Here is a 16,269-nt window from a genome sequence, read left to right as displayed (position 1 = left end):
GTGGCTCAGCAGCTGAGCATCTGCCTTCAGCTCAGGGCGTGATCCCACAGTCCTGGGATCGAGTCCCACGTCAGGCTCCCTGCATGAAGCCTGCTTCTCCCTCTGCCTGTGTCTCTGCCTCTCTCTCTCTCTGTGTCTCTCATGAATAAATAAATAAAATCTTTTAAAAAATTAGCTTATCTGTGCTAGATTATGCTTAGTTATACCAGTGCTCTGGTCAATATATGCAGAAGTCTCATTGTCTGTTTATTAACTTCTCCGATTCCATCAAGGCCAAACTATTGCTTGGTGAGTAAGAAACAATCTTTGGATCACTTAGCACCCGTGCGACTAGGAGCAAGTTACTTCCAGGGGCATTGGTTTCCTCATTTATTCCTCAGTGCTATTGTGACAATTAAATAAGCTTTTAATGGGCACATAGTAAGCAATTAATGAGTGTTAGAGAATATCACTATGCATCTTTTTAAAGATTTGTTTATTTTAGAGAGACAGATAGTGTGTGTGTTTGTGTTCACTTGAGAGAGCGGGTTGAGGAGGGGTAGGGGGCAAGGAAGAGAGAGAATCGTCAAGCAGACTCCCCCACTGAGTATGGAGCCTGACACAGGGCTTGATCCCATGATGCATGAGATCATGACCTTAGCTGAAACCATGAATCAGATGCTCAACTGACTGAGGCGACCCAGGTGCCTCAGTTCCAATCACTATGCATTTTAAGTACACTTACTTTATCAACTAAATCATTAAGGAGGCTTTGCCTTCTTTCAATTTATTGAAGAAAATGACTGCTACCAATTACTGATTACCCCCTAGAAGGGTTTCTCTTTCTACTGATCAATTGTTGCAATGTGTAAGTCTCTTGCTCAGCTGTGTTTTACTTCAGGGTTCTCTGTCAAACTGGGCAAAGATAACACATGCCATCCCTAGTGAATTCACAGTCTTCCCATATAACTAGTTTTTTATTCATTAAAAAACTGAAACGAGAGAGAGAAAGAGAGGTGCCAAAACTGTATTGCTTCTCCCCGGATATGGGTTAACTCAATTACATAGCTCATTATTGTTATTTCTTAATACATAGAATGCATATAATGAGATCCAAGGAGCAGAAGCATTGGTGAGTTGAACACTTTAATATACCATAATGTATTTTACAAACTGTGGGTGCCCCAGATGTAATCATTTTGGCGCTTCTAAAGTGAAAATTAAGAAATCACTGAAGCAATGTGTACAAAATGGCAATGTATATAAACCTCTGTGAGAGGAAAAGAGTCAGAGATTAGAAAAAATCATAAGGTTAAAAAAAAGCAATAAAAACATTTTAATTTTGATATAGCTCAACAAGTACCTCCCAAATATGAAATGTAAAAATGCTTAGAAAGTCAAACAGTAGTAGTAATAAAATATGATTGGGCTATAACATTTTTGTCTTGTGAACTTGCTGGTTTTTCTCTCATACTTAAAAATGCCCCTTATCCCTAAGATTAAGAATTAAGTCATATTTTCTCAAGAAAGCAGTAAATGAAATAAGTTTTGCGGCATGTAACATTAAAATTATATATGGTGAATATTGGACAATCTAGGTTACATTCTCAAATTATGCCTAAAAATTAAATTCCTGCTAGTGTCTCTGAAAACCTGTCATACTACATAAGAATTACTTTTGAAGCTTTCTGTTAGGGTCAGGTTGTGAGTATCTTCATTTCCCCTAAGGAGTCATGAAATGCCAACACGCTAACTTATTACTTATTTGGTGAATTCATTTCTTTCCCTTCCTCTGAAAAGCTTAAGTTGTTATAGAAAGAATTCAACCTCCTAAAAAGTTTCTTTAATATACAAACACAAAAACAAAGAGGAAATAAGAAAGAAGATAGCAGACAAGAGGCAACGTCTACAAATATGGTAACTGCAATTTGGCACCAATTAGGATTTATTAACTCTTCCCTTGTAGATTAAGGTGATTTCTTGAAAGTCAAGATGTCCATTATCAAGTTTATTTTCTCATGTTAGTATGGTGGGAAGCATTTGTTTCTTCCAAGTTCATGGATTTCTTTAGTGCCCCTATCTGCTCCTAAATCTTTGGCCTACTCACAATTTTGGGCTCATTCACCATTATCCTTTATGAGCACATTCTATGGTACAAAATCTATTACACATAGGAGATGAAATTGGATCTTCATCACATCTTTAAAATAGAGAGATCATCCTTTGAAGTGGTTTCCCCCCAAATGTCTAAGTGGACAGGGAGTTAGTCTGTTTCATTTTTTGATTTGTTGGTTTGGTATTGGTATTTTCACTGTAATCGAAGAATGATAAATGTGAAAATAGGGTTAAGATAATTTTATCATGTTTACCCTTACTGAGCCCTCTCAACATAAAATATGCAACACAGTGTATTTGAGTGTTTTATAAAATAAGTATAATTATTAGAATGACATGCCAATTCTCAGTGGTCCTATAGGTGGGGTGATCCAGGAATAGAACACCGATGTACATTTGACTTATGAGTCTAACCTCTTTCATAAACGTAAACCCGAGGCCCTGATGCTTCACTTCTACTTCCCCCCCACCCACCATATGTCAGGGTCATGGTTAACTCTCTAAGTTTCCTATTGCTGCTGTGACAAATAGCCTAAAATTTAGTGGCTTGAAACTGTGCTAATTTGTTATCTTATAGCTTTTCAGGTCAGAGATCCAAAATGGTTCTCCTTGGGCTAGAAATCAGGGTGTTGGTAGGTAGTGTTTATGCTGGAGACACTGAAAATCAATCTTTTCCCTTCTTTGCTTTATTAATAGCTTCTAGAGGCCACCTGTATGACTTGGCCTGTAGCCCCTTCCTCTCTCTTCAGAGCTGTCAAAGGAGAGGACAGTTCCCCACTGAATTGTTGATCTCCTTTTCAGCCTTTCCTGTCTATTTTTTAAGAATCCTTGAGATTACATTGGGCCCACCAGGTAATCCAATATAATCTCCTAATTTTAAAGTCAGTTGATTAGCAACCTTATTTCTATCTACAATTTTAAATACCCCTTTCCACATCAGGTCACCTCTTCACAGGTTCCAGGGATTAGGGCCCATTAGGGTCTATTTCTTTGCCCACCACACCCACTTCCACTGATTTTTCTGTAATCATTTGACTTGTACTGAGGAATAAAAATTACCATATACTGGCCATTGAATACTTTTTTTCCTTATGGACACAGGTGGTTTTGCTTTTTTAACAAAGTGCAGATAAATCAAGATAAAACAAGTAAGCTGGCAGGAACGGCAGAGAAAATGGGTTTACCCAAGTAGCAGAAGGTTCACCTGTGGAGCAGACTATTCTGGCTCAAGCGTCAGGTCTCAACTCAGTTTAATAATTAAATGTTTAAGTAACATTTCAGAGCCTTACTCCATTTGTCTGTCTTGTTTCCTGTCAGACTTTCTAATCCATCCAGACCAAGGAAAACTACGTTAGGACCCAAAACTTCATTCTGTAGAAAAGGAAAAAGTAAATGTTGTTAAATGTATAGAGTTTCCCAACCCGATTTGCCAGGTGCAGTTTGGATGAAATGTCTAAGATGGAAAAGAAAAAAGGAGACAAGAATCCGGAGCATCTGTTTGAGTGCATCAGAAAATGCACAATTCATTTTCCTTCACTTCAGCCCAGGAAACTGAAGCTGGGTGCTCAGAACTGAGTCGGGTGCTCGTGAGGCAGGCTTCTATATGCGCTTCTAAGCATCTGTGTATTTTAGAAGGTAGCTTTTGAAAGGCTATTTTTCATTTTTGTTATTGTTGTCTATTTGTTCATTTTGTGGTGTTTTAGTAGGTGGAAACCTGGGCGGTTTTCCTGCAGTTCCACTTGGTTCTTCAGCCTTGCTCCCTTGAACTGCTACAGACTAACTCCAGCTGCGTAGTCTAAGACATAGGTTTATCGACCTCATTCAGCTGCTTCTGGAACTCCATGGGTGTGTAGAGTAGTCATGCAAAGCAACTGAGCGGCATGTGAGCTGAGCTTTTGATGATTATCACAATAGCAAAGGAAAAGAAAAAGAAAAAAAAAAAAGAAACCTTTTTTTCTTGTATTGAGTGCTTTTGCGTGATTAATCTACACTTACCCAACTGAGCTTAATGCCTGAAATCTGAAGCATGTAGATTTTTCAGCACAGTGGTAGGCACAAAGCAAGTGCTTAATAAGTCTTTGTTGGATTGAATGTCATTGTGAAGACAGTATTTTTCTCATTAGTTGCTTGTCAATATTCTCTTTTCCTAACTAGGACTCCCTCTGATTTCCTGCTTCTCTGTGAGTGTAAACATAGGAACTTACAAGGGTCTAGGTAGGGTCTCAAATGAAGTGGGAGGTGTAATCCAATCAGGGCCCAGCATGCCTTCACCATCCTATTTCGTACCAACCTTGCTAACCTCTGCCATCTGAATTATACATTTGAGAGATGAGCGAGATCTCTCAGCCTTTAGCACATGGTAGGAATGCAACATTTTTTTTTTTAAGATTTATTTATTTGTTTTATAGAGAGGAAGTGAGAGAGAGAATGTGCACCCAACCAACAAGAGGAGGGGCAAGGGGAGAGGTAAAGGGACAGAAGCAGACTCCTCATTGAGCCCAGAGCCCCACCTGGGGCTCAATCTCAGGACCCTGAGATCATGCCCTGAGCCACAATCAAGAGTTGGACTCTCAAATGACTGAGCCACTGAGGTGCCCTGGAACTCATCATTTTCACGTGGTTCAGTGAAAGGAATCACAAAAGAGGTGGTTTCAGAGGATAGGGAAGAATTAGGCCAAAACATATGTCATGGAGCTGACATTTCAAATGAATGTTTCTACTTTTCACAAAAATGGTAAGCCTGAGGGAACCAAACCATCTTTGTAGCTTTTCATTAAGGTAATTGACTAAAATGTTTGATTATTATGCGTATTTTTGTTCATGATCTTTATTCGATGAGTAAATGCGTTCCAATATGCATTAGTATTTGCCTGCAGTGTTCTAAGGAATTCCTTAATGGGTGAGCAGAGACTGTTTTAAAATCACTGATTTCAGCCATTAATTCACTGATCCAATACACCTATCTTCTTACAGTTTCCGAGAATTAAGGAACTGGAAAAGATATTAAATATCATCTGTGGTACTTCTTCCTTTGACGGTTGAAGATGCAAAAGCTGAAAGATGAGTCTTTTCCCGAGATTTCACACTTACTATCAGAGCCAGTACTTGAATCCAGTTCTCCTGATTCCCCAGTTCAGTTATTTCCAAAAAGGACAAGAAATATCAAAGCGTGTTCATAAATGACAATCAAATATAAACTGTTTTCAAGGCACTGTCATTGAAACAGAGGTATAATGGGTAAACAGTGTTCATGAAGCCTTTACACACTAGTTGAAAACTCTACAATGACGTTTAAAAACGTTTCTACAACAGCAAAGTTGTATTTTTTACATTTAATGTTTTACATTTTTAGATGGTCGAAAAAAAATTTAAAAGGAACATTTCGCAGAGTGGGAAATTATATGAAATTCAAATTTCCATTTCCATAAGTAAAGTATTATTGGAACACGGCCATCCGCATTAATGCATGCATCTTCAGTGGCTCTTTTTGCACTACAACAGCAGAGTTGGGTAGTTGTGGCAGAGACCTATGACCTACAAAGCCTAAAATATTTACTTTCTGGCCCTTTACAGAAAAAAGGTTTGTTAATTCTGGGCTAAGTATAATAGAAGGCAGCAAACAGAGCAAAAGATAGGGCAAGCAAGTGTGTCTGCAGTATGGGGGACCCACAATTTGTATTTTAGAGCATAATATCTATTTTCAGAGTTTTAGAAAAAGAAGGTTTGCATACATTTACTAAGAATTTTAGGCTCTGGCTCTTCTGTTTGCTGATGTTTTTCATTATGGTGGGGGGGGGGCAGATAGGAGACCCATTTATATTTTAAGGCTAGAGGAGGTCTTGCAATAAATACTGAAATTCATTATTTTTTCTCATTCCCCAAATCAGAATACAATAGGACCCACATAAGGATAGCATTAGGAGAAGTGACAGCATAAGTAAAATAAATAGCACTGTTCTAGTACATTGTGGCTGATGTTTGGGTACCATTTGATAACCTTTGTTTTGGTTTTTTTGTGACATTAAATATTCTGTAATCTACTGGACTAAGAACTACCAAGTATCATTTGCATTTTTAGTTTTCTGTGGAACAAATATACACAATAATGTCCAACATGAAATTGCACGCAGTCAAAAGAAATAAATACAGTTAGTTACCTTCTCTTTCCCCAAATGAGTGTCTTAATTAACCAGTCCAAACGTTTCAACATGTTTCTTTTTAATATCCTTTCATCTGCTGTTGACTTGAAAGAAAGGAAAACTGTTTGAAGTATGGAAAAATGTGGAGATGTGAGCAAAAGAAGATGCCCTAAAAAGTTTAAAAGACCCGATTAAAGTTTGTTTGAAGGTCCTGCCAGACATGCTCCATCTTAAGTGCTTTGGAATCCTAGATATGTTTGCATGGTAGCCACTGACGTCAGTTGAAAATGTTTGCAGATTAATCAACTACCTGTGCCCGTGCAAAAGAAGAGCTCACAGTCTTAGATAGGTCCTCTTTAAAAAGAAAATGTAGTGTTTCTCGTGAATGCTGCAATGTTCTGCTGCATGACTGTTTCATGGCTTTATGACTGACAAAGAGAGTCATTAGAAGTCTGTTTGATGGACGTAACTAAGTGAATTGGAAAAAATTAAAAAGCCTTTTCAGCCCATTCAGAAATAATTGATGTGACGGAGACAGCTGTATGTGAGTTCCAGATAAGGAGACGATTTATGAAGAAGCTATTGAAGCTAAAAAGGAAGGTGCAGATTTAAAGTTCTCAATAAAGTTGTCTGTAAGACACAGAGCAGTATTCAATAATGAAAGACATTTAACCTGAAGTTCTTTGCACTGGCATCTCTCTGTAGGGTCCTTTCCTCTTGCAAATAAAATCCCCACAAACGTGGTGTCACTAGGTTATAAGAAATGAACTGCAAGGGGAAAGTTTCTGCACTTTTACCCCAATGCTGTGTTTTCCCTTTTACTGTAAGTAGAGTCTATGATGGGATTATCCTGAAGCTCACCTTCTAATCAAAGAAAACAGTAAGTTTTTATTGTGTGGGTTGTAACTTGGAAGATTTTGCAGATAGAAGGCAAAGAGTTTTAAATCTGTCTGATTGTGGGACGTAATATATGCTTTTTTTCTGGCGTGGTAGTCACCGTTTTAATCAATCTAACAAGAATGAATAAAAACAGGGCACCTGGGTGGCTCAGTGTGAGCATCTGCCTTTGGTACAGGTGGTGATCCCGGGCTCTCATCGGGAGCCTGCTTCTCCCTCTGCATCTATCCCTCTCTCTGTGTCTCTCATGAATAAGTAAATAAAATCTTTAAAACAATGAATAAAAATAAAAGTTTTGTTACTGCCCATATATTTGTGAATATGCATGTGGTCTCTATTGTTTTTCTTAGAAACTATCAATGGACTTCCTCATGAAGACTTTTTTTAAAATAGGTTGCACCTAGTGATATCATATATATTTGGCAATGATTATATTCTGAAAACAGAATGGCATATTCATTAGTTTCAAAATTAATTTTCTCCAAGTTTCAGGTTATAAATAGTGCATGTTCTCATGTCAATACCTTCAAAAAGATGTGATTTTATAGGTCTTTAAAATTAAACAAAAAATAATGATCCTGCAAGATAAAATAAAAATGAGGCAGTTATACTTATGGTAAAATTTGACATATGCTTTCTAGATAATTTTTTTTTCTTTTAGAAAATTGCTTCAGTCCTCTCTCTTATGAATCTGACATGTATTGACTTGACCTCCTTGGAACCCTCTGAATACGAGCAGGATGAAATCTGATAGTAGTTCATATTTGAAATAGAAATTGTGATAACATCTTGTGTGACCTGTAAACCTGTTAGACTGCCTAGATTTAAGTTTACTGTTTGGTAATTTGCACTATCAATTAAAGAGATGCAATTTTATAAAAAAGAATAATGAATCAAACCCTCACCACATTTTCCCTTCGTGAATCCTTTACTCATAATGTCATATATTATAAGCCTTATTCTATAACTAAGATATAGTCTAGCTCCCTTCCTCATCCAGCAGGCTATCTTTCTCCTAATCCTAAATGTACTGATCTATCAGTTTTTGCCTCTGTTCACAGTTCCGGGGGAAAAAAAGTATCAAAAATCTTAGTGAGCAAATGCATTGATTGAATATACTGCATTGTGTACCCCACAGCACCCAACTTAAATACTTATTTGCTGTGTTTGTCTTTTCCAGTCTGTGAGATTAATTTCATGTAGAAATGTTCACTGCACTCATCCATCTCTTAAAACAGAAGCTCAGGAGCATTTCCAATGAATGGGGGAGAGAAGAAAAGGGGCACCCATCTTGGGCTCTCCTCAGCAGACAAATAGAAGATAGAAGACCTCCCGATCAACACTTCTGCCTATTTCCCATGTGACCTCCAAATTTTCAGAAAATAAGATGCATACAATTATACAAGAATGGAGAGTGCTTATTCTAAGTCTGTAGGACTTTTTTTTTTTAAGACTTTATTTATTTATTCATGAGAGACACAGAGAGAGAGAGAGGCAGAGACACAGGCAGAGGGAGAAGCAGGCAGACACAGAGAAGAGGGAAGCCCGATGTGAGACTCGATCCCAGGACTCCAGGATCACGCTCTGCAGGTGCTCAACCACTGAGCCAGCCAGGCATCCCTAAGTCTGTAGGAATTTATTTATTTATTTATTTATTTATTTATTTATTTATTTATTTGTAGGACTTTTTTTTAATAAATTTATTTTTTATTGGTGTTCAATTTGTCAACATACAGAAGCCAATTTGAATGTACTTCTGTCCGCTGGAGATTAGGATGACAATGAAGATACATCTAATGCCCCAGGAATTGTATATTATTTGAAGCTACCTTTGAATATATTTGTAACAACCTCTAAAATATCTGAGAAGTCCCTATAGTGGGGTGTGTCTTCAAGTGAAACTCTCCTCTGTTTCATAATGGGGACAAAACATTGTTGATAAATGACAATCCAAAATAAGTGACTGTAGAGATAGTCATGCCCAACAGATGATTAGATTCAAATGCTTTTTGAAAAATTGACGTCACTGTATGCACATATTTGCTTTACAAATAACTTGCATGTAGAACAATCAAAGCACCGCATTAACAGATTTAGGTCTGAAATCTCATACGAATTTTAAAAATTCCATTTAGAAACTGTGAATTACTGAGCCAGCTCTATATTAAAAACAACAATGATGACAACAAAAACCACAAACATAAGAAAAAAAAACATAATGGGACATATCGCTCTAGTTATATAGCTGTGGCCTGAGGTATGATACCTTTTATAGTATATGTCTTTGAGGGAGCTTAAGGCTCTTTTTATAAACTATCTCATTATTTCTCAGAGACTTTAAGTTAGTGAGGGGCAAGTATTATTAGCTCCATTTTACAGACCTTGAGCCTACGGCACAAGAACCAAAGGTCAGCTAACTTCTCTGAGGTAAACCGAGAGGAAATCTAGAGGGTGGTTTGGAATAAAATCCTTTCCTTTCCTATTATTTCTAACATACCATTTTTTTCTCATTACACACACACACACACACACACACACACACACACACCATGCATGCAATTACTCAACGTTTTACTGTTTACCTTACCTTTATAATTTTATTTTTAATTTCTCTCTTAATTCTTTTATCTTCTCTGATTTCATTCATTCCCAGTGCACCTTATGTTATGAGGCTTTTTGCTTGTGTCTTCAAATATTTATCTTAAAGCAAATGTTTTCAATAACAATGAAGAAAGATACAAATAAGCATAAATAAATAGAACTCTTTTTTTAAATAGAACTCTTTATGCAAATCTCTTTCTTTTAACTGCAATCCTACTTCTCTCTTATGTCATGCTTTAAAAATTAGTAGTCTGAAAAAAAAAATAGTAGTCTGTCCCCACTTGCTCCATTTCCCCTTAAATTGACAAATCGATCTTTTACATTATTTACTGTAATCTCATAGAATTATTCTCCAGATTTTAGAGATTTTAAGATTAACGACGATGACCTTCCAATGGATGAATCACCTCTGTGCTGTCCTATGACAACTTCTGGTGGAACCAGCATTTTTGACTATAGATTCTAAGTTTCCTACTTTCACCTAAACATCATCCTCTTCTATTTTTATATCAGAACATTTCTCATAATTTCTTATATACTTTCCTTTGTCAATTTATTAGGACAAATTATGTATTTCTGTCTTCCTTTTGATCTTTCCTCTTGGGTTAATGAAGACTGATTCTAAAAGATTTGAGAATTATTTTTTTTTAATTTTTTTTTATTTATTTATGATAGTCACAGAGAGAGAGAGAGAGGCAGAGACACAGGCAGAGGGAGAAGCAGGCTCCATGCACTCCATGCACCGGGAGCCTGATGTGGGATTCGATCCCGGGTCTCCAGGATTGTGCCCTGGGCCAAAGGCAGGCGCCAAACCGCTGCGCCACCCAGGGATCCCTAGATTTGAGAATTATTGACGTAGAATCAAGGACAGGATGTGACCCTGCTTTCTGTCTCTTTCTTTGTATATGTATATATAAAGAATATGTTCATATATATATTAAACCATTGCTATGTCTTGAAGTGATATGTCTGAATGACCATTGGAGTTCTTTCCTAGATTCAGCATTGTTATTTAAAGCTCATTGTTCAATGGTATTTATTATCTTCTTTGGGCAGAACAATGTGGTTTTAGGAAAACTATCAGCAGCCTTGTTTCTGAGGTGAGACTGAAGAAATCCAGATAATATGCTGGGAGTGATAAATAGGGAAAAAATTAAAAATATATGCACATAAGATAAAGCATAGTAAACACAAACTGATTTCTATACTTCCTTATCTATGTATGAAACATCATACTATTGTAAAGAAATGTGAGAATTATAAGTGAAATAACAGTCATGTTTCTAGAATTTATCGCCAGTAAATTTGGGACCATAATGTGTATACTATTTGCACCTCCAATTCAGTGAAACATTATAAAGAAGAGAATATGCTTTAAATATTTTCCTTTTACGATGATTCAGTGGTTTTAGAAGTTTGATTTTGAACTAGAATAAGTGATAGGATTTTATAAAGACTGTACATGCCAAATAAGTACATGGAGGGTAAGGTACTGAGTTAGAAATCCCAAAAGTGGACATTATCCCTGACCAGTCTTCTGAAACAAAATAAAAGGAAGATTTGCAGAAGCGTGTATTTTTCTCTAGCAGCACCAGTTTATAAATTTGGGGGAGATTCCATAAATCTTCTTAGCTTTCCCTTTAATAGCCTACCTGTGTAGATTATCCTTAACACTTTAAAAAACAGACTGGTCCCAGTTACGACTAGTAATTTGTACCATTAGTATTCAAGTTATAAAAATGCACTATTTTAGCTTTCTCACTATTTTCTGGCAACATTAGTTTTATGCCTTATATTAAAAAGAACCAATCTGAATTATAGATTTAAAAAATACATATGGCATTTTCGAATCATCCAAGTGTTTTTAATGGATATAATTATCACCAAGAAAAATCTCAGACAAATATTGCAGAATCTTTTTGTATTTTCCCCCAAATACTACGTATGTAGCATGATCAATGCATGACATTGGTTCCCTTAGTGAGCCTAAGTTTTAAATTTATTTAATTTATTCTGTAGCTGCAATAATCTGTAAATTCCATACATAGTAAACCTTCAGTGCAGCCAACTTCAGTATCACAGCAATTTGTGAAATCCAACTGGTTAAGAATAGGCAACAGTTTGAAGATAGAACTTAAAGACAGTACATGATGTAACTTTTTGTTTTTGAATATAAACAGTCATAGTAAGTGCATACAAGTATGCTTTTTGGTTTATTTTCTACTCCCTGGTGAAAGAAACTTTTATCTGTTATTTTAATACCACCCTTTCAATTTCAAGGTCAAGGGGTAATATTTTTCATATGAATAAAGTAAGAAATATATTCCTGTTTCCTAGCACTGCATCTACATTCCTGTTTATCAGTTGTACCTTTAATAGCTTAAGTCAACTGTACGGACATTTATTTGAACACCATTATCGCATCCAGACAAAGTTTTTAAAGCTCAAGTCTTTAAAAAATGAATTCTTAACAAAGATGACATCCATATTTACTGCCTCCTGAAATCAGTGACACTTGTTTTAGAGAGTCTATTTGAAGCGAAGACTACAGGATAGAAAATGGTTGAATATATGGTACTAACATTGGCTTCAATGGGTGTTTGAGTGGAAATTGCTGTTTTCTTATCTCTGTCTCAGAGGGGGAATTTTTGGGTTTTTTCCGTACTGAAATCACAGTTCCAGGCCTTGCCACAGATAATGCAGTTAACTGCCTCGCTTTCAGCATCCTCTAAGCATTTGGTATTGTATTAGTCGTCAGTAGTCCTTGATACTGTATGTAATTGATGTGTTTTTTTGATAAGATCGTTTACAGTCTTATATTTTAGTGACATTCAGAATCTTTTCTTTTGCAGCCTTTTCGTAGAGTGACGTTTTCTGTTGTGAGTCAGCCTCAGGACCCACATCAGGGGTCACTGCAGAGTTGCTATGACAGCGGGCTGGAGGAGTCAGAGACACCAAGCAGTAAGAGCTCATCAGGGCCAAGGCTGGGTGCCCTTCCACTCCCAGAGGACAACTATGAGAGGACCACGCCGGATGGCAGTGTTGGTGAGGCAGAGCATATGGAAAATGGTAGGGGCAAACACAGCATCCACACACAGAATCACGCTAGCGAGCCATCAGGAGTAGACTCGCGAGGGTCCGTCTAAAACCCGAATAAAACAGCTGACACTAAAACAAGTTCATCTAAAATAAATAAATAAATAAATAGTTGCTAAAGGACAGAAATGCCAACTAAAGGAACATAACTATAGAGATAAAATTCACCAAACTTGCATCATCATTTTAAAACAGCCTGATCAGAAATAAACACATTGCCCAATAAATCAGAGTAGAACCTGCTATGAAAAACAAAACAAAACAACAACAACAAAACCCTAAATGAATTCATAATACCTAAACAACAGCAACTGAGAAAGGTCTTGTGTTATTGGTTTCTTCTGTTCATTTTTGTCATGCAACTATTTCTTCCACTGCGATTGTCCAGGCTTAGTGAAAGGGAATGGCAGTAAGAATACCCAGCTCTTTCTTTTCCTAGGTATTTATTAAAGCATTTCGAACTTCTCCTTTCGAGTATAGCTGAAATGGAGTCAAACGAGGAGAACAGTATTATCTTACTCTCCAAAAATATATTGTAAATACCATTATAACTCCCCTCTCATTTAAGTATATGTTGTGATTTTTTTTCCCTCATTTTTGTGCAAGGGGAAGAGAAGAAAGCCAATTTTAGTACTTATGTTCTTATCCTGTTGTGAAATGATTCTCATGAGGACCACAACAATTGGCCTCCTGTACACTTCCTTTTAAGTTATAAAGTTAGACTGCAAATAGTATTTATAAATCTTTTCACGTTTGTTTATGATCCCCGAAACAATTAAATTATGTGTTTTTTGGATTTCAGGTTATAAGGAAATGCCTGAGGAGTAGGTTTGTGTGAAATAATGGAATGGTAAAGTTCATACTAATTTTATTATTATTATCTCAAGTATAAAAAGAGACTCAGTTGTATAGGAAGGAGAATTGCACACATTTTATCTCTAGTGAAAACTCGAAATGGATTTGTCTTTCACTGTCCTGTCCCTTAAATGAAATAACACATTCTACCGTTCTGTTATATACAGTTTCTTTAGTGATGGTATGCAAATAGAGCATATTAATGCAGGAAAAGTCTTATTTTTTTTCTTGAAGTTTACCTATGAATATTAAAATCCAACCTTAGAGAGTAATATATTATAAATGACCTCAAGTGAAATTATGGCTAAACTAAATCATGTTAAATAATTATTTTTCCACATTGTTATCTGGGTGAGAGGATGTGATATCAGGGTCTGATGATTGAAATCCCTATTAATTAATAATCCAGAGTTCAAATGGCATTTTGCCCTATGGCTATAAAGGCATGCTTATTTGTGTGTATGGTGGTGTATGCATATGTGGATGGGAGTTTGATGTGGTTTTTAAGAATTAAGCTTTTTAGTATCTGTTTAAAAATTTGGAATGAATTGCATTGGTCATGAATATATTTCTAAAGCAAATATGTTTGAAATTCTTTGCCCCAAAGTAAAAGTTAAAATAGTATAATAATATTATACACACACACACACACACACACACCCCTAGGAAGGCAAGATTGATCTAATTTAAGGACATTCCTATACCTTTTAATGATTTAATATGATTTTATTTGTGTTTTTAAAAACTATTTATCTCACAATAAACAATGTAAAGTATAATTAAGGCTTTATTTTTGGTTGTCAGCTATATTAACAGAAAGGACTTTGTATCATTGACATTATAATCACATTTTAATGTTATTTTTTCATTTTTTTTGAGTTAGAGGGGATTCAGCACTTTTAAAATAAGTCAGAAATGATGAGTTATAAACATAATTATATATGACAAATGCATATTGGTTACTTTTTAGGAAAACATACATGGTAAACTTAATAGGTGAGCTCATTAGGAAATTAGAAAGTTTACTGAGAAGCATTTCCCAAATAAGGCTTTTAGTTATTTTTGATAATCATGTTTTCAGTCTTGTCAACAGCAAAGACTATTATAATAGAACTGATTTTTCTGATTTTGTATGTGACTGACACTTGAAATTCAGTTTTATATAATCATTTGTCATCTGCTAGCTGTGATTCATGTTAGCCCTAATCTATAGGTAATGACAGAAGGGGATGTGATTCACTTTGGGTGATCCAAATGTAGCAATTGACATTTGAATAAGTTTTGTTGGGTCCAAGTTTTCAGACTACTATCTAGCCATAAAGTACAATTGTATTGCTTGAATTCTGGTAATTTCATCTTCAATATTAATGGATCATTCTGACATAAATAGAATTGGAATTGAAACTTGTCAAGTATTCATTTGTCACATTTAATTGGAATCCAGGTAATCTGCAGCGTTTTGCTTGGTTAGGTTTTAATCAGGATTTGTATTGGATTTTCCATGAAAATACCATTTTGGATGCTGTACTAGTTCCTAATTATTATTACCTCAAATATTTTCTTTGAATTTTAACCTGTGTGAAACAATGCAGTTATAACTGATTTTTGGATTAACTTCCATTGTAAAGTTTAGAAGGTAATTTTCAGTACAATAATATAACATCCCAATGTCACAATGCTACCTGGGTATACGTTAGAACAGCTAATGATAAAAATAAGTTGTCACAGACTCTGTAGTAAAGAAGTAACTAAAAATAACTAAAATAACTAAAAGGAAAATTTAAGTAGATAAGCAGTGAAATGCACTTATGTTTTACAAAAGCTTTATTTGCTTCCTATACTCGAGCATAATAAACACAATTCCATAATGAGGGCCTGTGGATTAATAAGCTTTATAATCAGCCTTATCCTACATTCCAACCCACCTTACTGCCAGATGATGAATGATATTTTATTCTCTTATTAATTTAGGAAAAAGAATACATTGTAAGAATCAACATAATTTCATGAAACTTGAAACTAATCGTTGGAATGAGTCCCACCATTTTCATAATTTCAGATCTGGGTACTTACATCCATGGGTTTCTGGAAAGCAGTAATGGAAATGATCTCATTAAAAAAATATTTTAAGAATTTTTTTATGAATCAAACATTTATTCATGAAAAAGATCACTAATATTTTTTCTTTGTTCTTCATTAATTCTTATCAATATTATGATTTTGTGTTGATTCTTTGATAAGATTGGGGAAATTGGTTATTTATTATTTCAATAAGATACACCTAATGGGATTAGATATTTTATTTTATTATTTATTATAGAGAGAGGGGCACAGGGAGAGGGAAAGATAGAATTTTAAGCAGGATCCATGCTATGCATGGAGCCTGATGTAGGGCTAAATCTCACAGCCCTGAGATCATAACCTGACCCAAAGAGATATTTTAAATTACTTGTTCATGGTAGGAAGTTGAGTAATGATAGAATATTTGATAATGAAAATGTTAAAATTATTGAAACCTACTGCAATGAATTTATAATTCAGGTAAAAACCAAATATTAAGCTTAACACCATCATCACATTAAGGGCA

General features: G+C 35.5%; 1 protein-coding gene across 2 annotated transcripts in view; it reads left to right on the top strand.

Annotated features, from left to right (window-relative positions):
- PCDH7 (protocadherin 7) overlaps window positions 1-16,269 on the top strand; it is a 416,043-nt gene that overhangs the window by 180,292 nt on the left and 219,482 nt on the right. Inside the window, exon 2 of one of the 2 annotated variants that reach the window (XM_077880250.1) lies at window positions 12,584-12,776. In XM_077880250.1, coding sequence (XP_077736376.1) covers window positions 12,584-12,776 — 193 coding nt within the window. Of the gene's footprint in view, window positions 1-12,583; window positions 12,801-16,269 lie in introns of both variants that reach the window. The other variant, XM_077880242.1, reaches the window with a different exon arrangement.

Source organism: Canis aureus, chromosome 2 (assembly GCF_053574225.1).
Source record: "Canis aureus isolate CA01 chromosome 2, VMU_Caureus_v.1.0, whole genome shotgun sequence".
NCBI lineage: Eukaryota > Metazoa > Chordata > Mammalia > Carnivora > Canidae > Canis > Canis aureus.
The sequence above is the reverse complement of the archived record's forward strand: the minus strand, read 5'-3'. Positions and strand labels throughout refer to the sequence as shown.